The sequence below is a fragment of the Platalea leucorodia genome, assembly GCF_965183815.1.
Source record: "Platalea leucorodia genome assembly, chromosome: 1".
In the NCBI taxonomy this organism is placed as follows: Eukaryota; Metazoa; Chordata; class Aves; order Pelecaniformes; family Threskiornithidae; genus Platalea; species Platalea leucorodia.
Window position 1 is genome coordinate 168,719,504 of NC_138823.1, and position 22,523 is coordinate 168,742,026.

Below are 22,523 nucleotides of genomic sequence, written 5' to 3' on the forward strand. Positions count from 1 at the left end.
GCACGCGTACCCACAGGCGTGCACACACACGTGCCCACAGGTGTGCTGACACGCATGCGCATGCTCACGCACACACGCGTACCCACAGGCGTGCTCCCACGTGCACCCACAGGCGTGCACACGTGCTCATGCACACACTCGTGCCCACAGGTGTGCTCACACGCGCAAACACGTGTACCCACAGGCGTGCTCTCACACCCCCCCCCCCCCCCAGGCCTGCACTCACGTACGCATGTACTCATGCACACCCACAAGCGTGCTCACACGCACACACACGTGTACCCACAGGCGTCCTCACGCGCACGCATGTGCTCGTGCACACACATGTGCCCACAGGCGCACTCACACGCACCCACACCCCCACAGGCCTGCACCCGCGCGCTCACGCGCACACCCCCCCCCAGGCGTGCTCCCACGCGCGCACACGCGTGCACACGCACCCCCCCCCGGCGTGCTCCCACGCGCCGCCCCAGGCGCGCACACGCGCGGCCCCGCGCCGGGGCACTCACAGCCGATGAGCATGACGCAGATGGAGAAGATCTTCTCGGAGTTGGTGTTGGGGGAGACGTTGCCGAAGCCGACGCTGGTCAGGCTGCTGAAGGTGAAGTAGAGCGCGGTGACGTACTTGTCCTTGATGGTGGGGCCGTAGAGGGGGTTGCTGGCGTTGAGGGGCTTGCCGATCTGGTCGCCCAGGGAGTGGAGCCAGCCGATGCTCTGCCCCTCCACGTTGCCGATGGCGTACCAGATGCAGGCCAGCCAGTGGGCGATGAGGGCGAAGGTGCACATCAGGAGGAAGAGCACGGCCGCCCCGTACTCCGAGTAGCGGTCCAGCTTGCGGGCCACCCGCACCAGGCGCAGCAGCCGCGCCGTCTTCAGCAGCCCGATCAGGGTGGTGGTCTGCAGGGGAGGGGGCCGCGGCCGGGGTCACCCAGAGCGGCCGCCGCCGAGACCCCCGCCCAGGCCCCCAGCAGGGCAGGGGGGTGCCGCTGCCCCGAGCCGGGAAACCCCGCTCTCCCTGCAGGCAAGGGCGGCCCCGCGCCCCGCAGAGCCCACCCCCCCCCCCCCGGCAGACCCCCCCTCAGGCTTGGGTGCCCCCGGCGGCAAAGACCCCCCTGGTGCTGGGGGTCCCGCAGGGGCGGATGGCAGGTTGGCGTTAAACCGGCCCCCGCTGAGCGTGGCACTGCTCCGTCGGCACTGGGGCGCGGGGGTCCCCCAGGGCCAGACCCAGATTCGCCCGCACCTGCGCTCAGCGCCACGTGCTGCCTGCGCCCGCCCTGGCACCCACCGCACCGGCACCCACCGCGGCACCGCGGGCACCCGGCCCCGGCCCAGGTGCACGTGTGGGACCCCCGGGCATCGCCCCACAGGAGGATCCGGCACCCAGGGAACAGCACCCACCACCCTGGCACCCACCGCGGCACTGCGGGCACCCAGCCCCTGCCTGGGGGCACAAGCGGGACCCCCAAGCATCACCCTGCAGAAGGACCCGGCACTGGAATAGCGCCCAGCCCAGGCAGGGCACGGCGCAGCCGGTGCCAGCACGGCACCACGGCACCCCGGCGGCGCGGCAGGTACCTCCTCAGAGCCGGAGCCGAAGATGAGCAGGTCGAAGGGGATGGCGGCGACCATGTCGATGAGGAACCAGCCCTTGAAGTAGTGGATGGCGATCTTGGCGGGGTGGCTGACCACCTCCTCGTTGGAGTTGACGTAGGTGGTGCGGAAGTTGATGAGGATGTCGATGATGAACATGATGTCCACGATGAGGTCGACCACGTTGAGGGGGCTGCACGAGTAGCCGCAGTTGTGGCGCTGGGCCTCCTCCTGGTCGTTGAGCAGGAAGGCGGCCGAGTAGGGGGTGAAGATGGCCGTGTAGATGACCAGCAGCAGGATGAGCCAGTCCCACACCGCCTTGAAGGGGCTGTAGTGCAGGATGGTCCATTTGTGGATGCGCGGCGCCTGCAGCTTGTACTCCGGGAGGACGTCGGCGCCCAGCGACAGCACCTGGGCGGGCGGGCAGGGGCTCAGCTCCCGCACCCCCCCGCCGCCCCGCCGGGCCGAGCCCCCCGGCCCCCCGGCCCCGAGCAGGGGCTGTCCCCGTCAGCCGCGGGCAGAGCATCGGGGGCTGGGGGCTGCTCCAGCGGCTCCCTGTGGCCCGAGGATGCTCTGGGGCGTGGCGGGACCCTGGAGCGGGCGATGAGGGGTGGGAAGGGGGCGGCCGGCAGGCACGGCCGGGAAAAAGCCGCCCCACAAGGCAGAGCCACCCTGCGAGCCCCCTCCTGCCCCACAGTTCCCACTGCAAACCCTGCAGAGACACCACGCTGCCCTCGGCCAAAGCGCTTCCCCGTGCCCCCCACCCGTGCCACCCCCACCCCAGAGCTCTGCCCGGGCTCCCCGGCTGCGCGGAGCCCTGCTCCAGCGGGACCCCGGCGCAGCTGCTGCCAAACCAGGGCCGGCGGCCCCGGAGGCACACGGTGACGCAGCTGCGGGCTGGCACGGGCGCCCCAGCCTGTCCCCATGCCAGGCCAGGCGGGCACGAGCGCCACGGAGCCCCCACGTGCCGTGGGGCTGGGCTGTGGGGCTGGGGCTGCTCCCAGACGGGTCCCTGCCCTGATCAGGGAGTGGGAGCCCTGCAGCGGGTGCAATGGGTGCAGCAGGGGCAGTGGGAGCAGTGGGGGCAGCGGGGGGAGTGGGTGCAGCGGGTGCAGCAGGGGCAGTGGGGACAGCATGTGCAGTGGGTGCAGTGGGCACAGTAGGGTGCAGCAGGGGCAGTGGGGGCAGTGGGCGCAGTAGGCGCAGTGGGTGCAGTGGGCACAGTAGGGTGCAGTGGGCACAGTGGGTGCAGTGAGCACAGCGGGTGCAGTGAGCACAGCAGGCGCAGTGGGGTGCAGCGGGGTGCAGGGAGCCCCCCAGCCTTGGCAGGGCCCCGCCTGACGAAAGCCGCCCCCCGTCCTTCCCCGGGCAGGGATGGGCAGGCAGCGCCCCTGGAGATGAGGGCTGGCGGGCAAACGCCTCTGCCGGGCATCTACATACGGGGGGCACAGCCCCCCCAGGTGCTGCCTCGCGGCCCCCGGGCGCATCCGCCCCAGCCCCGCCACGCGCACGCCTGTGCAGACACAGACACACGTGCATGAACGCATGCACACATGTGCATGCCCACACATAAACATGAACCCCCCCACACACACACGCTGCCTGGACGCAGGGGACCGGGGGGCACGGCCGTGCCCCGGCAGCTGCGCCCGTCCGTCCCGGCCGCCTGGCACGGGGATTAGATGTACCGGCCGCGGGACGGGGGGCACCGGCTATAAATAGGGACCGGGCCAGGGGTGCCGTGGGGCAGAGGGGCCCCGTGGTGGGGAGAGCAGAGCCCACAGAGCAGAGCCAGGCTGGGCATGGCACCAGCCCCACGGTGCCCGCTCAGAGCGGCCGCGGGGCTCGGGCAGCCCCGGGGCTGGTGGCCACTGGCCACCTCCAGCGGCTTTGCACGGAGCCGCGGGCACCCGAGGGCAGGGACAGGAGCCGGGGCGAGGCCACCCCGGCCATGCCCCCGGATCACCGGGACACCCGGCACAGCCCTGCCTGGCCGAGGGGGGACAGCCTGGGAGCGGGACCCCGGGGGTCCCTGGGGGGTCCCTGGGGGGTCCCTCCCCGTTCCCAGCCCCCACGTGCCCCCGCGCTGCCACCAAGGGGGCCGCCACGACGCGCAGCCCCAAGGCGCAGGTGAGAGGCTCCGGGGCCGACCCGCAGCCCCTGCCCACCGCGGCCGGGGGTCCCAGCCCCCGCGCCCACCCGGGCCATGCCGAGCCACCTGGGGCCCGAGCCCACCCGCGGCCACCGCCAGGACACGGGTCCCCTGGGGTGGGCACGGCGCCCAGACCCTCGGGTCTCCCACGTGGCAGCACCCACCAGCCCTCCCCGGAGCAGCCCCGTGGGCACGGCCACACCGGACCCCCTGCCCCGGGGGCCGCCTGGCCACGGCACGCAGGGGAGCAGCGGTACCGGTACCTTCTCCTCCTGGCTCTGCCCGGCGGCGTGGGCAGCGTCGCTGTCAAGGCACAGGCAGGTGCCGCAGAGGGAGATGCCGGGCATGGGTCCTGCTCCGGCCCGGGGGGGCACGGTGGGGGGGCCCGGCAACTCCTGGAGCAGCTGCAGGAGCGAGGCCAGCATCCTCACGGCCGCCCGCGGGGCCGAGCCTGGCCCATGGGGCTCTCACCCCCCGCCGCCCGCCCGCCGGCTGCCCCGCGGGCACCGGGCATGCGGGCCCCCGCCGGCGCACCCCGTGCCCATCCCGCCACCCCTGCGGCCGGGCCGAGCGCGGCAGCCGGGCACCCCTCGGCGGGTCGGCGGCGGCAGCGGGAGGCGAGAGCGGCGGCGCGGCGGGAGGCGGCGGGCGGGAGCCCCGCACCACTGGCAGCCGAGAAGAAAATTATTGGGGCGGAAATTTTTCCCAGCCTGCTCCGCTCCCGCAGCCACAGCGAGGGCTGTGCCCCCCCGGCCCCCGCCCGCCCCTTAACCCCTCCGACACTCGGGGTGCCCGGCGGCCTGGCATGGCGTGGCACGGCACGTGGCAGCGCGCCAGAGGGCTTGGCGTGGCTCGGTGCCACGGCGCGGCGTGGGGCCCCCGCGGTGGGGACCCTGGTGCAGCTGCAGGTGACCGCGGGCAGCGGGGCGGGCAGGCAGCCCAGGGGCAGCTGTCCCAGCACGGCACGAGGTGGGACACGTCCCAACCCCCTCGGCACCCTTCGGCCCTCCAGGTACCGCGCCGGTGCCGGCACCTGCGCCTGGTGTGGGGGGGACACAGCCCAGCCCCATGGCGGTGAGCACGACGTCACGGTGTGCATGCACGCCACAAGCACACCACAAGCATGCCATGAACACGCCACAAACATGCCACGAACACGCCGCGAGCGCTCGTACACCTGTGCAGTGCTCACGGGCTGGGGGACGCCGCTCCCACCCTGCCAGCTCAGCCAAAACGTGCCCCCCCGCTGCTGCCACCCCCGCCTTGGGCCATGGGGCAGCTGGGGACATCCCCAGGGGGACATGTGCCCCCCATCGCCCCCCATCACCCCGTCTCCAGGCGCCACTGGCCTCGGTGGCCCCGTGGGCTGCGTGCCGTGCCCGGGGCAGAGTCCGGGGAAGCGGCACGGTGCTGCGGGAGCAGCCGCGCCGGTGCGGCGGCAGCAGCGGGGACGCGCCGCGGTTCCCGTTGGCCCTGACTCACCCGCCGCCGCCCCCGCACAGGGGTTTCCCGCTGGCACCCGCGTCCCCACGCACTGCGCGACCGGGAGGGACGAGGCCACGCGTGTGGCACGCGCGGAGGGGTGGTCCCGGCGGCGCCGGCACGGGGGGCCGCATGCCGAAACGGCGCGGGGGCCGCTTGCACGCCCCTCGCCAGGGTCTGCGCCATGAGCCCCCCCTGCGTGTCCCAAACGGGGTGCCATGGGGGCGCGCGGGGTCATGCTGCTGCGGGGTCATGTGGGGTCACGCTGCCACGGGGGCACATGAGGTCATGGGTACCGGGGGGACACGGGGGGTTGGGGTACCGGGGCGGGGTACGCGGGGTTGGGGTCCCACGGGGACATGGGGGGTCGGGGCACCTGGGGACGTGGGGCCAGGGGTTTGGTGGGGGCCCGGGCACCGCGGGGCAGAGCCCCCCCGGGCTCCAGCGCCCCACACGGCGCGGGGGGGCCCGCGGGGCGCCCGGCCATGCACCCCAGCCCCGCAGCCCACGGCGGCCCCGTCCCGGCTGCCCCTTTAAGCTCCGGCTCTGCCAGCCCCGCTCCATTTTTAGTCGAGGCCGGGGGGGCCGGGGGGGCTGGGGGGGCGGGGGGGCGGCTCCAGCCACCAGCCGGCTCCTGCCTCTAAAATTAACCCAGCTGCCGCGCCAAATTGGGACAAATCCCTGCCTGCAGCGCGGGCAGCGCAGGCAGAGCAGCGCGGGCAGGAGCCCCGGGCCCCGCCAGGGCCACACGCTGCCCCCCAAGGGTCCCTGTCCCCCCCCAGCTCCGTCCCCACTCCCCCCTGCCCCGGCCCCCCGGCCCCTCGCCCACCCAGAGCCCCCGGACCCCAGGGACTCCCCACCAGCGGGGCACCACGGGCCCCATCCCCCAACGCCAGTGCAGGCCGACCACCCGGACCCCCACATCCCCGGGGCCGCCCAGAGCCTGCACCCGCATCCCACCCGGCCCCCCACCCCGTCACCCCCGAGCCGGGAATGGATGGCGGGAGGGCGAGAGGGAACAGGCGCCGTCAGCCCCACAGATGCAGCCCCCCCCACACCCCGTCTGCCCCATGGATGCACCCCCACCCCGTCAGCCCCCCCACCCCAGCTCCCAGCCACCCCCACCACGGCCCCGTCCCAGCCCCCGCAGCCCCCCCAGCCACGGGGACCCCCACGAGTGCGGCTGGGGGGTGGTGTGCCGAGGGGCCGGGGACTCCCCACACGCGTGCCCGGCGTGTGCAGCACGGCTCCAGCGGGCACAGCCACGCACCCCGGTACCCGGCACCGTCGCAGACCTGCACCCATCACAGGAGCACCGACCCCCCCGGCTGGTGCAGACCCTCAGCCCGGACCACGCGCCCGCGCCGTGCTGGCACGCGGCGACGTCCCGGCCCCCCGGCCACGGGCAGCTGCGCTGGCCCGGCAGGGCACGGTGCCACGCCAGTGACGCCGACAGGCAGCGGGCCCGCTCGCGGCGACACAACACCTATCAGTCACCGTGACACAGATATCGGCAGTGCCGACACTCGGTGACACGTACACCGCCCCGGCACAGGCACGCGGCACCTCGCGCTCACGGTGACACGTACGCCGACACCTGCTGTGACACTGGCACCCGACACCCAGCCCGCACACCCGGAGACACCCGGCGCGGCACCTGCCGTGACCCAGACACCCGCGCCCACGGGGCGCAGCCCCCTCGCTGCCGCAAATACCCCGATCCGCGGCCAGGGACGTCCCCAGCCGCCGCCACCCGGCGCACGGGCGCACCCGCGCTCTGCCGTGACCCAGCGCCCCGGCACCCCAATGCCCCCGGCCCCGGCAGCCGCTGCCCACAGCACTGCCAGGCCTGCGCTGACACCGGTGCTCGCGGTAACACCGTGCACCCGCGGCGAAACCGCCCGGCACTGAGACCAGGTGGGCGCCGCCGCACCGGCACCCCCGGCCCCGAGCACAGACCCCACCCCCCCAGAAACCCACGCCCCCCCAACACCCGCACTGACAGACACCCCGAAGCAGACACCCAGCACCCGCACAAGCACCCAACACCCGCACAAGCATCCACCCAACACCCGCCCAGGTACCGCACACCAACACCGGCACCCAACACCCGCGCCGGTACCAGCAGACACCCAACACCTGCCCAGCAGGGTTCCAGCATCCTCCGGGATGGCCGACACCAGAACACCGACACCCGCCGCGCGCTGGCCCCGGCATCACCAGGCACGGCAGAGCTGCCCAAGGCCGGCAGCACCCACGCCAGCGCCGGCGGGGTCGGCAGCGCCGTCAAGGGCAGCCAAAGCAGGACAGCCAAAGCAGGACAGCCAAAGCAGGACGCCCGCGGCCCGCGGTGCCAAGGGGACCCCGCAGCCGCAGCAGCCAGAGCGGGTGCCCAACGCCAGCCGTGACACCCCTCGCAGGTGCCGGTGTCACCCAAGGCGCTCCCCACCGTGGCAAGCACCGACCATCGGCAAGGCACCGGCACAGATGGCCGCAGAGATGCCCGGCTGCCCCGGCAGGGTGTGCGGCAGGCGCTGCGGCGGTGGGGACACCCCGACACCCGACTGTCCCCACCTCAGTGGCGGTGGCCGGTACTCACAGCGTTGAGCTGCGGCAGTGGTGCGGCTCCCTCGGCACCCCCCGACATGGACGCCGGGGACGGGCGGCCACCCTGGGCCGGGAAGGCGATGCAGGCACCCCGCTGCCGACAGCACGGCGGCAGCACCAACACCTCGTGGTGCCGGCGGCAGGGTGGGGTGACGAGCCCCGTGACGGGGTGACGTCCCCGCGGGGCGGCGTGCCCGCCCCAACACCCGAACCCCACCTGCTGACGCAGACACCGAGCGGCCCCGGTGCTGAGCCACGCCGCCCCACGCCCCAGCCACCGCAGCCACCCCGCCGTGCCACAGGCCACCGTCGATGGGACAGCCACGGGGACCACGCTCTGGGGAGACGGCAGCCACCGCGACCTCCACGGCCACCCCGGCCGCGGCACCTCGCCGAGCAGCCGTGCGACAGCACCCCTCGCCACGCCACGGCCACAACTGCGCAACAGCCGCCGCGGCGCAGCCGGACGCGGCGCCCAGCCCGGCCGTGGCACCGGGTGGGCAGCGGGGTGCCCGCGGGTGGGCCTTGCCCCCCACCACCCCAGTCCACGGCACCCACGGCGCTTGGCTGGAGCCCAGCCGACGCGGCGGCTCCCGCGGCTCCCGGCTCCCTGGCCCCAGCGGCCGCGGCCCCCCGGGCTGCTCAGCCCCCCGCAGCCCCCGGAGCGGGGTCGCCGCCTGCCCCGACCCCCGCTGCCCCCCCCGGCTGCGCCGCCCCGGGGGGCTCCGGCCCGGCGTGGGAACGGCCCCGGGACACCGCGCCCACTCGCGGCGGGACGAGCCGCGACCCTGCGCTGGGCTGGGGCCGGGCCCGGGGGCTCCGGGGGGCTGCGGGGGGCTCAGGGGGGGCTCCGGGGGCCGGGGGGCTCCGGGGCGGCGCAGCCCGGGGCAGCCGGTGCCGTCGGGGCGGGGGGCGGCTCGGAGCGGGCACGGCGGGAAGGACACACACACCCCCCCCCCCGCCCCGGGACCCCCCCGGGCCCCCCTCGCCCCCCCCAGTCGCCCCGGCCCCCCCGCCCCCCCCGTACCTCCTGGGCCACCAGGCTGGAGATGCGGACGGCGCGGCGGACCCGGCCGCTCTTGCGGTCCCCGTCGGGGCGATCGCCGCTGTCGCGCCGCACCGGGGCCATGATCGCGACTAACGGGGGGAGCCCCGCCACCGCCCCCCGGCGCCCCGCATCCCGGCCCGGCCCGGCCCCGAGGCGGCGGCAGATGGAGCGGGCGGGCGCCCCGCCGCCCCCCCCGCCGCCGCCCGCCCCCGCCGGTCCCGCTGCCGCCCGGCGGCCCCCCCCCCGCCCCGGCTCCGGCCGCCGCCACTCCCCGTCACGCCGCGGGGAGGGACCGGGAACCCCCCCGCGGGGAAACTGAGGCAGGGCGCGGGGGCGGGCAGGGATGCGCTCCCCGGGGTCCCCCGCAGCCCCCGGCCCGCTGCCCGCCCCGCGCCCGGCAGCTGCCGCCTGCAGAGCCCCGGCCCCGAGGGACCCCCGAGGGACCCCCGAGGGACCCCCGAGCCCCCGGGGACCGCCGCCGCGCCGGGAGGTCGCAGGGCCCTGCCCGCTGCGGGCCGGGGCCGGGGCCGGGGCCGAGTTGGCCACGGGGGCTCCTCGGTTGCCGCAGGCAGCCCGGGGCTGATTCACGGCACCGCCGGCTCCCGGTGTCCCTGGCTGCTGCCCAGCGCTGGCAGCGAGACCCCTCTGCGCCGCCCAGCACCGCTGCCTGCGGCCGTCCCCGGGGTGCGGCGTCCTCACCCGACGGGTGCCAGGGCTTGGCGGGACCGGCTCCGTCACCCCCACCCTTGCTCCCACCCACCACCAGCAGCCACAGCTCCCGGCGGTCCCCCCGTCCCGGCCAGCAGCACCGCAGGGCACCCGCCCGCCCTGCGTGGGGCCGGGGCTCCCCACAGACAGGCCCGGCTCAGCCCCCCGGCCCCCACTGCACCCCCGGCCACGCCACGCCGGAGATCAGCTCCCGTCCGGGTCAGCCACGGCCAGCGCGGTGCCGGCAGCGCCCAGCCCCCCGCGGGCAGGGGTCCCTGCCGGAGCAGGCCGGGGGTCCCCAGAGCCGCCGCGAGCTGCCGGGATGCCGCAGCATCCATCGCTGGCACCTCTGCTCCTCCCCGCGCGGCAGCAGGGCCTTGCGCTTCCCCAGCCGTGTCGCCCGGCACCTTGCTTTTCACGCCCGTATTTTTCGCGCCCTCGGCACGGCCGCGGTCCCCCGCGGTCCCCCGCGGCCGGGGACTCTCCCCTGGGGTCGCGGCGCCGCCTGAGGTGACGCCTCCAGGCCGAGAGCCCTCGCCCCGGCGGGCGAGCGACTGCGCGTCTGGGGTCACCGCTCCGAACCTCAAGAGCCCTTGACTCGGCTGGGCCGTGTTAATTCCCGTTGGCGTCCTGAACCTGCGCTTTGCTAACGCGCCTCCGAGTGCCCAACGCTTTGGATGAGCATAAATAGTATTTTGGGTCCCATCACCTGCCTAATCTCACTTTCCGCGCCTCCGCCACGTTAAATTGGCGTAGTCGGCATGATGTCGTAGAGGAATTATTACGGAGAGACGGCGGTGCCCCTTCTCCCCCAGGCACACACGGGCGAAGGAGAGGTGGTCCGACCTGGCGGCGGGCGTAGCCGGGACGGCACACCGCCGCGGAGACGGGAAGGGTGGCGCGAGTAAAGGAACCACGTGTGCCATCCGAGGCGCCGGCTTAATCCAAGCTCAAGACCGTCACCATGTGTGAAAGGCGAGCCAAGGATAATTTGAAGAAACAGTTAGAAATCGATTGCTTAAAAGGAGAACTGAAACGCGACTTGCTTCGAAAGAACAGGGAACGGGGCCGGACTCCGCGACACGCAGAAGCCCTTAGTAGCCCGAAGGATGAACTCAAGGTCTGCCAGAGGCGAGGCCCGCTGCGCCCACGAGATGCGTAGGAGTGGATATGCCACCCCTGGGATTGGCCACCCCTGGGATTTGCCACCCCTGGGATTTGCCACCCGCGCCTCGCCTCGTACTGTGGCGTGTTCCCAAAGGGACCGGCGAGGCCTTCGTTGTTCTCCTCCACCTTGGTCAAGGAGATGGAACAACGGGAAAGAGGGTCCTTTCCCTCGCTAGAGCGGTTAAAGAGGCCGAGAAGCCGTGCGCCCTACAAGATGCCATAGCACGGGGCCCTTTTCCCCTCCTAAACTCCATCCTTGACGGATCGCCCCCTCCCGAGGGAGCGGCCCAAAAGGCCACGGTTCGGCAACGGTGCGCACACCGAGAAGGGGTCAGCCAATCGCTTCCATGGGAAGACGGTCCGACCAAGACCTCCCAGCGGCAACAACCCGTAAATCCAGACCCAACCTGGTCAGGTCAACCCTGTAAGCCCTCTCCAATTAAGGAAGCGCCCGAGTTCGTGGCGAACTCAGACCTGCAGGGAGTTTGGTTCCCTGACGGGGATGCAGGTGGCAATAGAAGGCAGCGGCGTTAGAAATTGGCACGGGGAAGACGGTCAAAGAGGGCGAAGGCAGCGCTCAAGTGGGAGAACCGCGGGCTCTCCTGCTGGCCGCAGAAAACGGCGCTCCCGGCATTTACGCCGAGTCCTACGCGACCTCCGAGGGCGCTACGGCATGGGTACGTCCACAGGGATCTGGGGAACGGGAAGGGGGCCACGGGAAGGTGTGGAGAGCAGAGGGCTGGCAATTCTCCGGGCGACGGGGAGATCCCGACCCGTGGAGGCGGGATGGGCAAAGGGCCACGCGCGGGACGGAGCCCCGCTGCAGAAGGGAACCGCCAAGCAGACCGTCCCGCTCGCATCGGGGCGGTCGCCAGTGACAAGGACGATTGGGATCGACCAGCTGAGCGGCTGCAGGTCTCTGTTCCGAATGCCGATCTCGGGGCTGGCCAGCGGCTACGAAAACCTGCGAGGCAATCCTCACCGCTTGCCCACGATGCCGAATAAGGTTCAAGGCTGACCGCCCGAATCGAGCTCCGGCCCAGCACATGAGGCAAGGCGCTTGGGAGCACCTGGCAGACTGACTGCTGGGCCCGTGAGGCCATCCCACGGGAAGAGATGCATTTCAGTAGGAGCAGAGGTGGCATCGGGACTGTCGGCGGCTACAGCTGTCGGCACTGCCACCGGAGAGCGGACGGTCCAAGCGCGGCGAGAGTGGTTTGGGGTTTTACCCATTCCCGAGCACATCCGCAGCGATAACGGGTGGCATTTTACGGCCACAGCGGTGCAGGACCGGGCACGAGGGGAAGGCATCAAGCGGGCGCTCCACGCACCGTCCATCCGCCGGCCAGCGGCGCAGCTGAACGAACCAACGGTTTGCTTCAGAGACGCGCTGACGTCTCACGCCACAACGGGGATGTACGGTTGCCGCAAGCGGTCTTCATCCTTAATCACCGCTGGGGAAGTTACGGGAGCCCAAAAACTCGAGCGTTTTGTCCGACGGGGTCACTGACGGGCGATGCCCCCGTACCTGACGATCGAAAGGCCGAGTTCCCGCTGAGGACGTATGTGGGACAACCCGTTACGGCAAAATTGCCCTCCATCGGTGTGGCACCGATGGCATTGGCAAAACCCAGAGGCTTACGTGCACGGGAAGCCCGGGATGGGAGCGGGCAGACCCACCGTATCAGTGCTCGATGGATAATTCCCGACTTTCTCCCGGCTATACTCCATCGCCGAGGTTCGCTGTCTTTCCGTTCTCTCCCGGGAAACAGCGGGGCGGGCAGCCACCGTCCTCCGGACGAGCGGAGCAACGCCGGGCCTCACAGCAGATCCAGGCCTGAACGACAACGTCGCGGCGCAAACGAGAGCGGGATTCGCCCGAGTGATGAACTTAACCTGGGAAACGGTGTGCCCACCCAAGATCCTTTGCCAACTCTTGCGCAAGACCTTACATTTTATTAGTTTTAGAGCTACCTCGGGAAAATAATACCAATTGCACTCTCAGGCTGCCGTAATTTGGGGTTTAGGGTCACATCGCTCCGGAGTACAAATTGTACTTACGCCAACGGTGGGAAAGCCCAGACGGCACCCGGCTCCACGGGGGGCTACCACGGGTGAAGCCCCGTACGCCGATGACCTCTCTACGACAGACGGAACCATTGAACGCTTCGTGGTGTATCACCCGCCCCGGGGGGGCCCGCAGCGATCGCCCCAAGGCGTGCCACCAGCACACCAGCACCGGGTGTTTAGGGAACGCTTACGGCCCTGGCTGGGACGGAAGCACGGCGAGGACACCCCACCAGGACGGTCCCCGTTATGGGATTGTCAAGCAGAAATTGGACGCACAGACATCGATAAAATGTCCTTATTACGGCTACGGCCTCCGACCCAGCGGCTTCAATCCAAGGTTGCCTGGGCGGTGACACCAGTCCCTCAAGACCCGCTGTGTTAGAGGGTCCGGGAGGTGACACGGAGGGGCTCGACGTTACGGGGACGGCGAAGGACGCACCCCAATGGGTTGTAAAACGGGATCGTGCAAAACTCGTGCTGTCACCGCGCTCCTGACTCAGCGTGGGCATGTTCTGACGCCCGCACTCCCGACGGCACCCTGCTGCTCCTCCATTAGCCTGCACTCTTGCTGTGCCTGCTCTGTCCCGTCTATCGAGAAGGAGCCACGCCGCGTAAACGGCGGGACCGTTCTCCGAGACGCGTACGAGGTGGATGGAAAGATGGGATAAAAGGACTCGGACGGTGGACGGAATCGCTCTTTGGGTCAGGAACCGCCCCGGTGCGAAGCCGGCAGGCCGTGCTAGAACCAGGCCTACACGCGCCAGCCTCGGCCTTGTTTACCGACCTTGTCGCGGTCGGTAGCGTGACAAGCTGTATTAAGCGCGCAGTAGCGAGGTCTGTGCCAGCGGTGGGGCTTGCCCCCCAAAACCCGGCCGTGTGCCGGATGCCCCAATCCGCCTTACGACGACTGAGGAACGACGGCCGCGACGGGCATTAAGCTCACCCAGACTGCGCTGCCTTTGACCTTCGGGGGCGGGAGGCGACTGCCGCCACGGCAAGGACACCAGTCGCATCGTGACTGCGGTCACGGGCCGCCCGACCGTTGAAACAGAGCTGCCGCCGGTTCTTTTCGTGACCTTACTTTTCACACCTGTATTTTTTGTGCCCTCGCGCCTTGGCACGGCCGCGGTCCCCCGCGGTCCCCCGCGGCCGGGGACTCTCCCCTGGGGTCGCGGTGCCGCCGGAGGTGACGCCTCCAGGCCGAGAGCCCTCGCCCCGGCGGGCGAGCGACTGCGCGTCTGGGGTCACCGCTCCGAACCTCAAGAGCCCTTGACTCGGCTGGGCCGTGTTAATTCCCGTTGGCGTCCTGAACCTGCGCTTTGCTAACGCGCCTCCGAGTGCCCAACGCTTTGGATGAGAATAAATCTTATTTTGGGTCCCATCACCTGCCTGATTTTCCTTTGTGCTCCTCCGCGACAGGCACAGCGTGGTCGGCTGGGGCCGGCCCGAGAGCGCGGTGACCTTGACGGCGCTGCAGGAGCGGGCGGCGCGCGGGCTCCTTTGGCTGCCGTCACTGCGGATGATTCACGGTGCCGCTGCCTGGAAGCCCCAGCCCCCCCCAGCGCCGCCGGCCCGGTGGCTCACCGCGCCTGAGCCCGGGCTGCCCCACAACCCACTCGCAGGGTCTTGAGCGTGGCGGACATCCCCACATCACCCGACGGCCGCTCACGCCCGCCCGCTCTCTGTGCCGCGCCGGCACACGGTCCACCACGCCGGCACCCAGCATCCCCCAGCTCTGCCCCGGCCCAGCCACGTGCCGGGCAGCGGGTGCCTCGGTGGGGACCCCCGTCCTGTCCCGGGGAGGCGATGGGTGCTCCCACCCCAGGGAGCCCAGCGTGGCCAGGGCAGGGCCGAGCCCCCCGCCCCGGCGCCACGGGGCAGGGCCAGCCCTGCAATGGCAGCCACGTCCCCCCGTCTGCCGGGCGCCCTGCGGCGATGGCGGTTATGAGCAGGAGGCAATGACCAAGGCTTGGTGCAGGCAGCTGCCTGCCCGCACAGCAGCAGCCGCAACAGCATCGGAATTAATTACCCAGCAAAGGCAATCAGGATGCTTTGCTCGTTAGCGCGCTGGAGAGGAATGGGGAAGGGCGGCCGGCGCGTTGCAAGGGGTGGGGAGAGGGTTTGGGGGGGCCCGGCCCTGTGCTCGCGGGGCCGGGGTCCCCCACCCCGCAGAGGGTCCCACGGCTGCTCTGGCACCCGGCGAGGGGAGCGGGGCTGGGTGCCCACGCCAGCGCTCCCGGGAGAGGAGCCCTGGCAGCAGGGCCGGGAGGTCCCCGTGGGAGCGGGGGGTCCCAACTGGGGACCCCCTCACGTGTGGGCGCAGACGCGGGGCAGGGGCCGGGGGGGCCGGGGCTGCTGGGGGACCGGGAGCGCAGGCAAATGCACCTGGGCAGCTCCAGCCCCCGCCAGCTGCCGGGGTCCCCAGCGAGAGGTGACGGCACGGGGCTGTCCCAGGGGGCTTGGGGACAAGGCAGAGGGGACGGGGAGAGGGGTCCCCCCTCTGCCTTGTCCCCAAGCTCCCGGAGCAGCCCTCCCGGCGGGGACGGATGGGACTCCCAGGAGCCCACCGGCCCCCGACAGCTTTCAGTTCATTAGCGGGAGCCGGAATCAGGGTGTAATTAAGCAGCAGCCGCCGCCTGCTTCCCGTAGCCAGATGGCAGTTACACAACGTGCCAAGGATTAGCCGCCACCGCCAGCCCCCTGGCACCCTGGGCACGCTGTGGCGAGCCACAGCGAGCCGGCGGCATGGGGCAGCCTGCTGCGACGCCAGGGCTTGCGCCCACGCTGGGACGGAGCCAGGGCCGAGGGGTGACCCAGTCTGGGGCGTGCCTGCCCCGTGCTTCCCGCTGGGAACCCCCCGGGGACCCTACGTGCCACGCGGGGTCCATCCCAGCCACGGGCCACCGCACCACAGCACCCATCCCCACACCCCGGCACAGGGAGCACCACGGCTGGGACCACCCAGCCGATCCCCCCGAGGGGAGGGACGGGGACCCTCCCCATCCCAGAGGGTGGGGGACAACGGCCACCCGGCACAGCCAGCGACAGCCCGCGCCTCACACCCGCCCCGGCGTGCCTTGCTCGAGCCGGCCCCTGCAGCCCCCAGCCGTGCCCCCAGCTCCCTCCTCCAGCCCCCAGCACCTCACAGCATCGCCCTGTGAGCTCCAGCACCATCCTGTGAGCTCCAGCACCGCCCTGTGAGCTCCAGCATCGCCCTGCGAGCTCCAGCATCACCCTGCGAGCTCCAAGCACCATCCTGTGAGCTCCAAGCACCATCCTGTGAGCTCCAGCATCGCCCTGTGAGCTCCAGCATCACCCTGCGAGCTCCAAGCACCATCCTGTGAGCTCCAGCATCGCCCTGCGAGCTCCAAGCACCTCCCTGCGAGCTCCAGCATCGCCCTGCAAGCTCCAGCATCACCTGCGAGCTCCAGCATCACCTGCGAGCTCTAAGCACCATCCTGCGAGCTCCAAGCACCATCCCATGAGCTCCAGCACCTCCCTGCATGCTCCAGCACCACACTGCGAGCTCCAGCATTGCCCTGAGAGCTCCAAGCATCATCCTGCGAGCTCCAGCATCCTGCATGCTCCAGCATCCTGCATGCTCCAGCATCCAGCACCTCCCTGCAAGCTCTGGCATCATCCTGTGAGCTCTGGCACCTCCCTGCATGCTCCAGCATCATCCCATGAGCTCCAGCACCTCCCTGCACGCTCCAGCATCGCCCTGCGAGCTCCAAGCATCGCCCTGCGAGCTCCAGCACCGCCCTGCACATTCCAGCATCATCCTGCACGCTCCAGCACCGCCCTGCACGCTCCAGCATCGCCCTGCATGCTCCAGCATCGCCCTGCACGCTCCAGCACCGCCCTGCGAGCTCTGGCAGCCGTGTGCCGTGCAGAGCATCCTCTGGGCTCTGGCCATGCCCCGAGCACCGCCCGGCCACCTCCGGCACCACCCAGCCACCTCCACCGGCCAGCGGCGTGGCGGGCGCCCGCGGGCTCACCTGGGTGACCTTCTCGGTGACATTGTGGGTGCGGTCCTTCAGCTTGGTGGGGGCGATGATCTCCTTCTCGCCGGGCGGCGCGGCCAGGAAGGCATCCGCCTTGAAGTCCACGAAGTTGAGGGTGATCTGGGGGATCTTGCTGATGGCCCGGTAGCGCATCAGGTCCGAGTCGGAGGTGGAGTTCAGCAGGGCGCTCCGGACGTTGTTCATGGCCCCTGGGCAGGGGGACCGTCACCACGGGGGGCCCACGGCCCCGCTGTCCCCCAAGGTGGGGGTCCCACGGCAGGCGAGGGGAGCGGGGAGCCCCGGGGCAGGGGGGCCCCCAGCCGGGTGCTGCAGGACCGCCACCCCACAGCTTGCCATCGTTTACCGTTAATGTAATTATTTTCCCCTTCCCTACTGCACTTGGCAGGGTCGGGGTCACCGAGGCGATTGCTGCCCGCTCCGGGGCTGCCAAGCGGCTGGGGGCCGTGGCGGGGGGGCTGGGGGCTGCCAGGGGGCTGGGGGCTGCGGGACTGGCTGGGGGGGTGTGAGCCCCCCACATGGGATGGGCTGGGGGGGGGGGTGTGACCCCCCAGGCCCATGCAGTGCGGCCGGGCAGGGGGTGCGCACCGGGGCAGCCGTGGGCTCCCTGCCAGGCATGGGGGGCTCGGTGCCACGCGGGGGCTCAGGGCTCCCCAGCCCCCCCACGCTGGGCGAGGGGGGGCCCCACCAGGCACCGGAGCCGCTGGCAGCGCAGAGCATTACAGCGATGAGGAGCCTGACAGTGATGGGTGCCACCGCGGCCCCGTGCCGGCGCCGCTGCCGAGCGGCAGGCAGCTCCCTCCGGCTGCGGCTGACAGCTCCCCGGCGACCTGCGCGCCAGGAGACGGCCCCGGCCCTAACGAGCTGCCAGCACTAATGACTTCACCCCGCGGCCGCACGCTGCGCCGGGGGCGAGAAGCTGCGGGTGCCGGCACCGGTGCGTGCAAAACCCGCGGTGCGCCGGCAGCGCCATACCGGTGCTGGAGCCACGGTGCATGCTGGCGCTGGTGCTGGCGTGGCGGTTGTGGCAGCGCTTGTCACCCTCGCCCTTCATGGTCTCGATGTCGTCGACGGAGGAGGCGCGGCGCACGCTGTGGACGCTCTCGCGGGAGCGGCTCCGCGCCAGGCTGCAGTTGGAGAAAGCGGCGTGCAGGGCCAGGCGGTCGGCGCGTGGCGAGGAGTGGGTGACGGGCGGCTCGGGGGGCCCGTCCCCCATCAACGCCGCCTCGTCCTCGGGCTGGGCCCCCCCTGCGCAGCTGGGCTCCAGCGAGGACGTGGCCTCCTCGGGGCCGGACTCGCTGCTCTGCTTGGAGAAGTCCACGACGACGGCGTCGGGCGGCTCCTGCGGCAGCGACTGCTTGCTGCCCGCCAGCGCCAGCAGCGCCGGCAGCTTCAGCCTGAAGGACTTGCTGCGCCCTGGATGGAGGAGGGGGCAGAGCTGGGGTCGGGGGCCGCTCACCAAACCCATCCCGTGGGCGCTGCCCGCCGGCAGCTGCGGCACCCACTGCCCTCACCACGGTGCTTTCGGCAGGGCCCAGCACCCGGGACGCGGGGTCTGCAGGAGCAGGGGTCCCAGCAGCCCCAGCGCTGTGCCCGGCACAGTGGTGCCGACACAGGACCCCCAGCCGTGCCCCGGCGCCAGCCCTACCTGCGGGGAACCAGTTGGCGGGGGTGACCCAGTGGTTGGTGTCCTTGTCGGGCGAGCCCGGGCGCTCCTTCTCCATCACCACCTCGAAGTTCAGGATGAACATGATGACGGCCCCATCCTCGTTCTTCACCGGCACCACATCCACCAGGCACAGGAAGCAGCTGCCTGCGGAGGGGGCGCTCAGCACCGTGGTGGCACGGGCCCCCCGTCCCCGCTGGGCACCCCCTCCTGCCCCCCACCCCTGCTGGGCACCCCCTCCTGCCCCCCGCCCCTGCTGGGCACCCCCTCCCGCCCCCCATCCCCGCTGGGCACCCCCTGCTGCCCCCCGTTCCCGCTGGGCACCCCCTCCTGCCCCCCATCCCTGCTGGGCACCCCCTGCTGCCCCCTGCCTGGGGGTCAGGAATTTGCTGACTTAGGAGGGTGCCAGCCCTGCTGCAGCTGCGTCACGGGGAAACTGAGGCACGAGAGGGGCCCCGCTTCCCTAGCGTCCCCCAAAGCGCCCCAGGGAGCGGGGGGGCCGCGGGGGGGGGGCAGCGCTGGGGGCAGTCGGGGTGCCGGGCCGGCCTTAAGCTGCTCAGGACTCGTTAACAGCTGCAGTGTTAATCCCGCTGCCGCAGCTGGGAGCTGGGGGGGCTGGGGCAGCCCAGGGCAACCTCTCCTGCACGGGGATGGGGCAGCATCCTGCACCCCCCAGCACCCTGCCGTGGGGCTGGCTGGAGCAGCGCCCCGCACCCCGTGGGGGTCCCCATCCACACCGGAGGCTGCTGGGGGGTCTGCGCAGTCCCCCGCCACGCGGCATCCCCGGCCCCTCCCCGGCACCCGCAACGGCGCAGCGGAACGGGGAGGACAAGCGTGTGATGCTGGGGCGCTGGATGGTCCCCATGCCGCTCCCCCGAGCCGCGGCCCCCGCTGCACCCCCGCACGGCGTCCCCCCCGCTGGCAGCGGGCCCGGCATTCTGCGCCGGGGAGCTCGGCACGGCGGCCGCCAGCTGGCACCGGCACCGGCCCCAGCCCCGCACGGGGAATCCCTGCCCGCACGTGGGGCTGTGGGCAGGGGGCCAGCAGCGCAGGAGGCGTGCGGCACGACACAGCGCGGCATGGCACGGCACGGAACAGCACGGCGCGGCACGGCACGGCACGGCACAGGCCATGGTGGGGTCCCCGGCCCGGCTGCCCACCGTGGGGGGATTAGCGGCACCGACACATGGCCACCCCGCGCTGCCGGCAGCTTTGCTTCATCCTCGCCCACCCGGCACCCGGCTCCCGCAGGAAATCCTAATCCCCCTGATCCCCCCGGGCTGCCGGGACACGCGCCAGCGCCAGCCCCCGGCCCTCCCGCCCGCCGCTGCCCCATCCCGCTGCCCGCCGGGGTCCGGCCCTGGGGCAGGGGCTGCGGCGGGACCCCCCGTGCCGGGCTGACGCGGACCTCACCTTGCTGCCGGCGGGGCCTCTGGGCAGGGGTCAGGGTCCCAGGGCCCCCGGGCCCCCGGCACGCACGCCCCGGGGGCTGCAGGCACGCAGACCCCCGCCCCACACGGGCCGGGGGGTGCAGGGGGACCCCGGGCCCGGCCGTGGCCTCGGCCACCCCGGGTGACGGAGGGGACCCCCCAGCTGCGCGGCCCCCCCCAGCCGCCCCCCCGGCCCCGCCGCCGAGCTCAGGGGCTGCGGCCCTTGGCACCGCCACCGCTGCGCCGGCTTTATGCCTAAATATGGCTGTGGGCAGCAGCTGCCGGCGCCGTGGGACGGCCACGCCACGCCACGCCACGCCACGCACCCCGGGGGCCCGGTCCAGCCTCCGCGGCCACCGGCCAGCCCCGGCCCCGGCCACCCCCCGCCACCACCGGGCTGTCACCCGTGGGGCTGGCAATGGGGCGTGGGGCCGGGGGGAGCTGCGGGGGCAGGACCGTTTTGGGGTACAGCGGGGGTGGGGGACGCCGTGGTGGGGTGCAGGGCTCAGGGCACCCAAACACTGGGACTCCCCGCACCCGCAGTGCGTTACCGGCCTGGGGGAGAGGCGGGGGCTGCGCTGAGCCCCCCGCCCCCCCAGCGTCCCCCAGCATCCCCCAGTCCCCACCAGCATCCCCCAGTGTCCCCCAGTCCCTCCCCCAGCATCCCCCAGCATCCCCCTGCCTCACACACGTCCCCCCCACACCCTGTTCCCCCCCCCCCCCCGGCTCTGCCCCCCCCCCAAGTTTGTCCCCCCTGCACTAGAGGCTGCACAAACTGGGACAGGCACTGAATGCGCCCCATGGGGAGGGAGGGAGGGAGGGGGCTGCGCCCCAAATCCATCCACCCCCCCTCTCCCTGTTCCTCCCCGCACACCCCAGCCCAGCAGCCCACACCGCACCGCGCACCCGCCCCGCACCCCGCCGCGCGCCCTGCGCCGCGCGCTCCCACACCGCGCACCCCGCGCACCGCAGGCGGTGCCGCGCACTGCGCCCTGCGCCGCGCACCCCCGCACCCTGAACCCCCGCGCTGCGCACCGCACCCCCACACCATGCGCTCACCCTGCGGCGTGCGCCCCCCCTCCCCCCGCTGCGCGCTCCGTACCGCACCGGGCACCCCACGGCACCGGGCACCCCCTCCCTGCTGCGCCCACCCGGCTGCGCAGCCCCCGCCGCGCCGTGAGGACCCCCCGGCTCCGCACCCCGGTGCTGCGACCCAGCCGGGCTCGGGCACCCCAGAAATGTCACCGCTGCCACGCAAATCCCACCAGGATCCCCGTCCCGCACTGCCCCCGGCGCGGGGTCCCCGCGGGACCCCCCCGGGACACGCCATGCCGGCGCTGGCACACTGCCCACCGCCCCTGCAGGGCCGAGACCGCCGGCGTCCAGCCTGGCTCCTGCGCTGCAGCGAGGGCGCAACCTTGGCCGGGCAGCCCCGGCGGGAGCTGACGTGTCCTGATGCTCCTCGCCAGCCCTCACGGCCCGCGGCTGCCAGCACGGTGCCGGCATGGTGCCCACGGTGGGGCTTGGCCAGGCCGGGGAAGCCCCGCTGGCCCAGGGGGACCACTTGCACCCAGGTGTGCCAGCTCCTGCCGGGCAGGCAGGGACTGGGGGCCCGATCTGTGTCCTTCGCACCCTCCGCCCGGCTCCCGGCCCGTGCCGACAGCCAGGGACATGCACTGCAGCAGCCGGACCTGGCCCCGGGTAACCCCAAAGGCCATCGGCGGTGTTGGGGGGTCTCTGCCCAGGCACAGCCGGGCTCCGGCCCCCTCCCTGCCGTGGACGCCTTGCCGCACCGCAGCGGCTGCCCTGGCGAGCCCAAGGCCGTCCCTGCGGGGACGCAGCTCCCCCACGGCTGCCGCGACCTTCCGGCGTCCCCGGCAGCGCCGGGGCTGTATAAACAACGTCGCTCAAAACTAATGGCTGCAGCAGCAGCTGGCGACGCGGCGGGGCCCAGCTGGCTCCCGCGGCACAGCACTGCCGCACACGGCTCCACTGCAGCCCAGGGCCGTGCCGGGACAGGCCGGTGGGGTGCCACGGCCGGGGCTCGGTGGTGGGGGGCTGCTGGGGCGGAGGAGCGGGGCTCAGCGCTGCAGCATGACCGCGAGGACGCCGACGGCACGAGCGATGGCAGCCACACCGGGGCCGGCAGGGCCCAGCTGCAGGGCCAGAGCCGGCGGCAGTGGGGTCCCTGCCCCGCGGCAGCTGGGGATCTGGGTGCTGGGGTCCCCTGGCACGGCGCAGCGGGCGGGACCCCTCAGGACCCATCCCCTCGGGTGGCCGGCGGCACCGGCGCTGCAGCACGCTGCCGGCACAGAGCTGTGCCCGGTGGGGAGAGGGGACGCCTGCAAGCGGCACCACCGCAGCCCCGGCAGCACCAGCAGCCAGGACCCACCGCAACAGCCCCCCGGACGCGGGGCAGATGGGTGGGTATGGGAAAACCCCACATCCCAGGGGTCGGACGCTGCTGGGGGGTCCCGCTGCCTCCAGCGCTGCTCCTCCCCGCTCCCCCGCCCCACGGGCGAGGGCAGCGGGGTCCCCGCTGAGCCCCGCTCCCGGCCCCCCCGCCCCGGCGAGGGCCCGG

At 72.8% G+C, this 22,523-nt stretch overlaps 1 protein-coding gene across 1 annotated transcript in view; it reads right to left on the reverse strand.

Annotated features, from left to right (window-relative positions):
- Positions 1–22,523, reverse strand: part of KCNH2 (potassium voltage-gated channel subfamily H member 2) — a gene marked incomplete at both ends in the record, with an annotated part of 29,063 nt that overhangs the window by 3,299 nt on the left and 3,241 nt on the right. Inside the window, 5 exons of the mRNA XM_082306000.1 lie at positions 510–897; positions 1,576–2,001; positions 16,823–17,037; positions 17,822–18,262; positions 18,495–18,659. Of these exons, the coding sequence (XP_082162126.1) occupies positions 510–897; positions 1,576–2,001; positions 16,823–17,037; positions 17,822–18,262; positions 18,495–18,659 (1,635 nt within the window). The remainder of the gene's footprint in view (positions 1–509; positions 898–1,575; positions 2,002–16,822; positions 17,038–17,821; positions 18,263–18,494; positions 18,660–22,523) is intronic.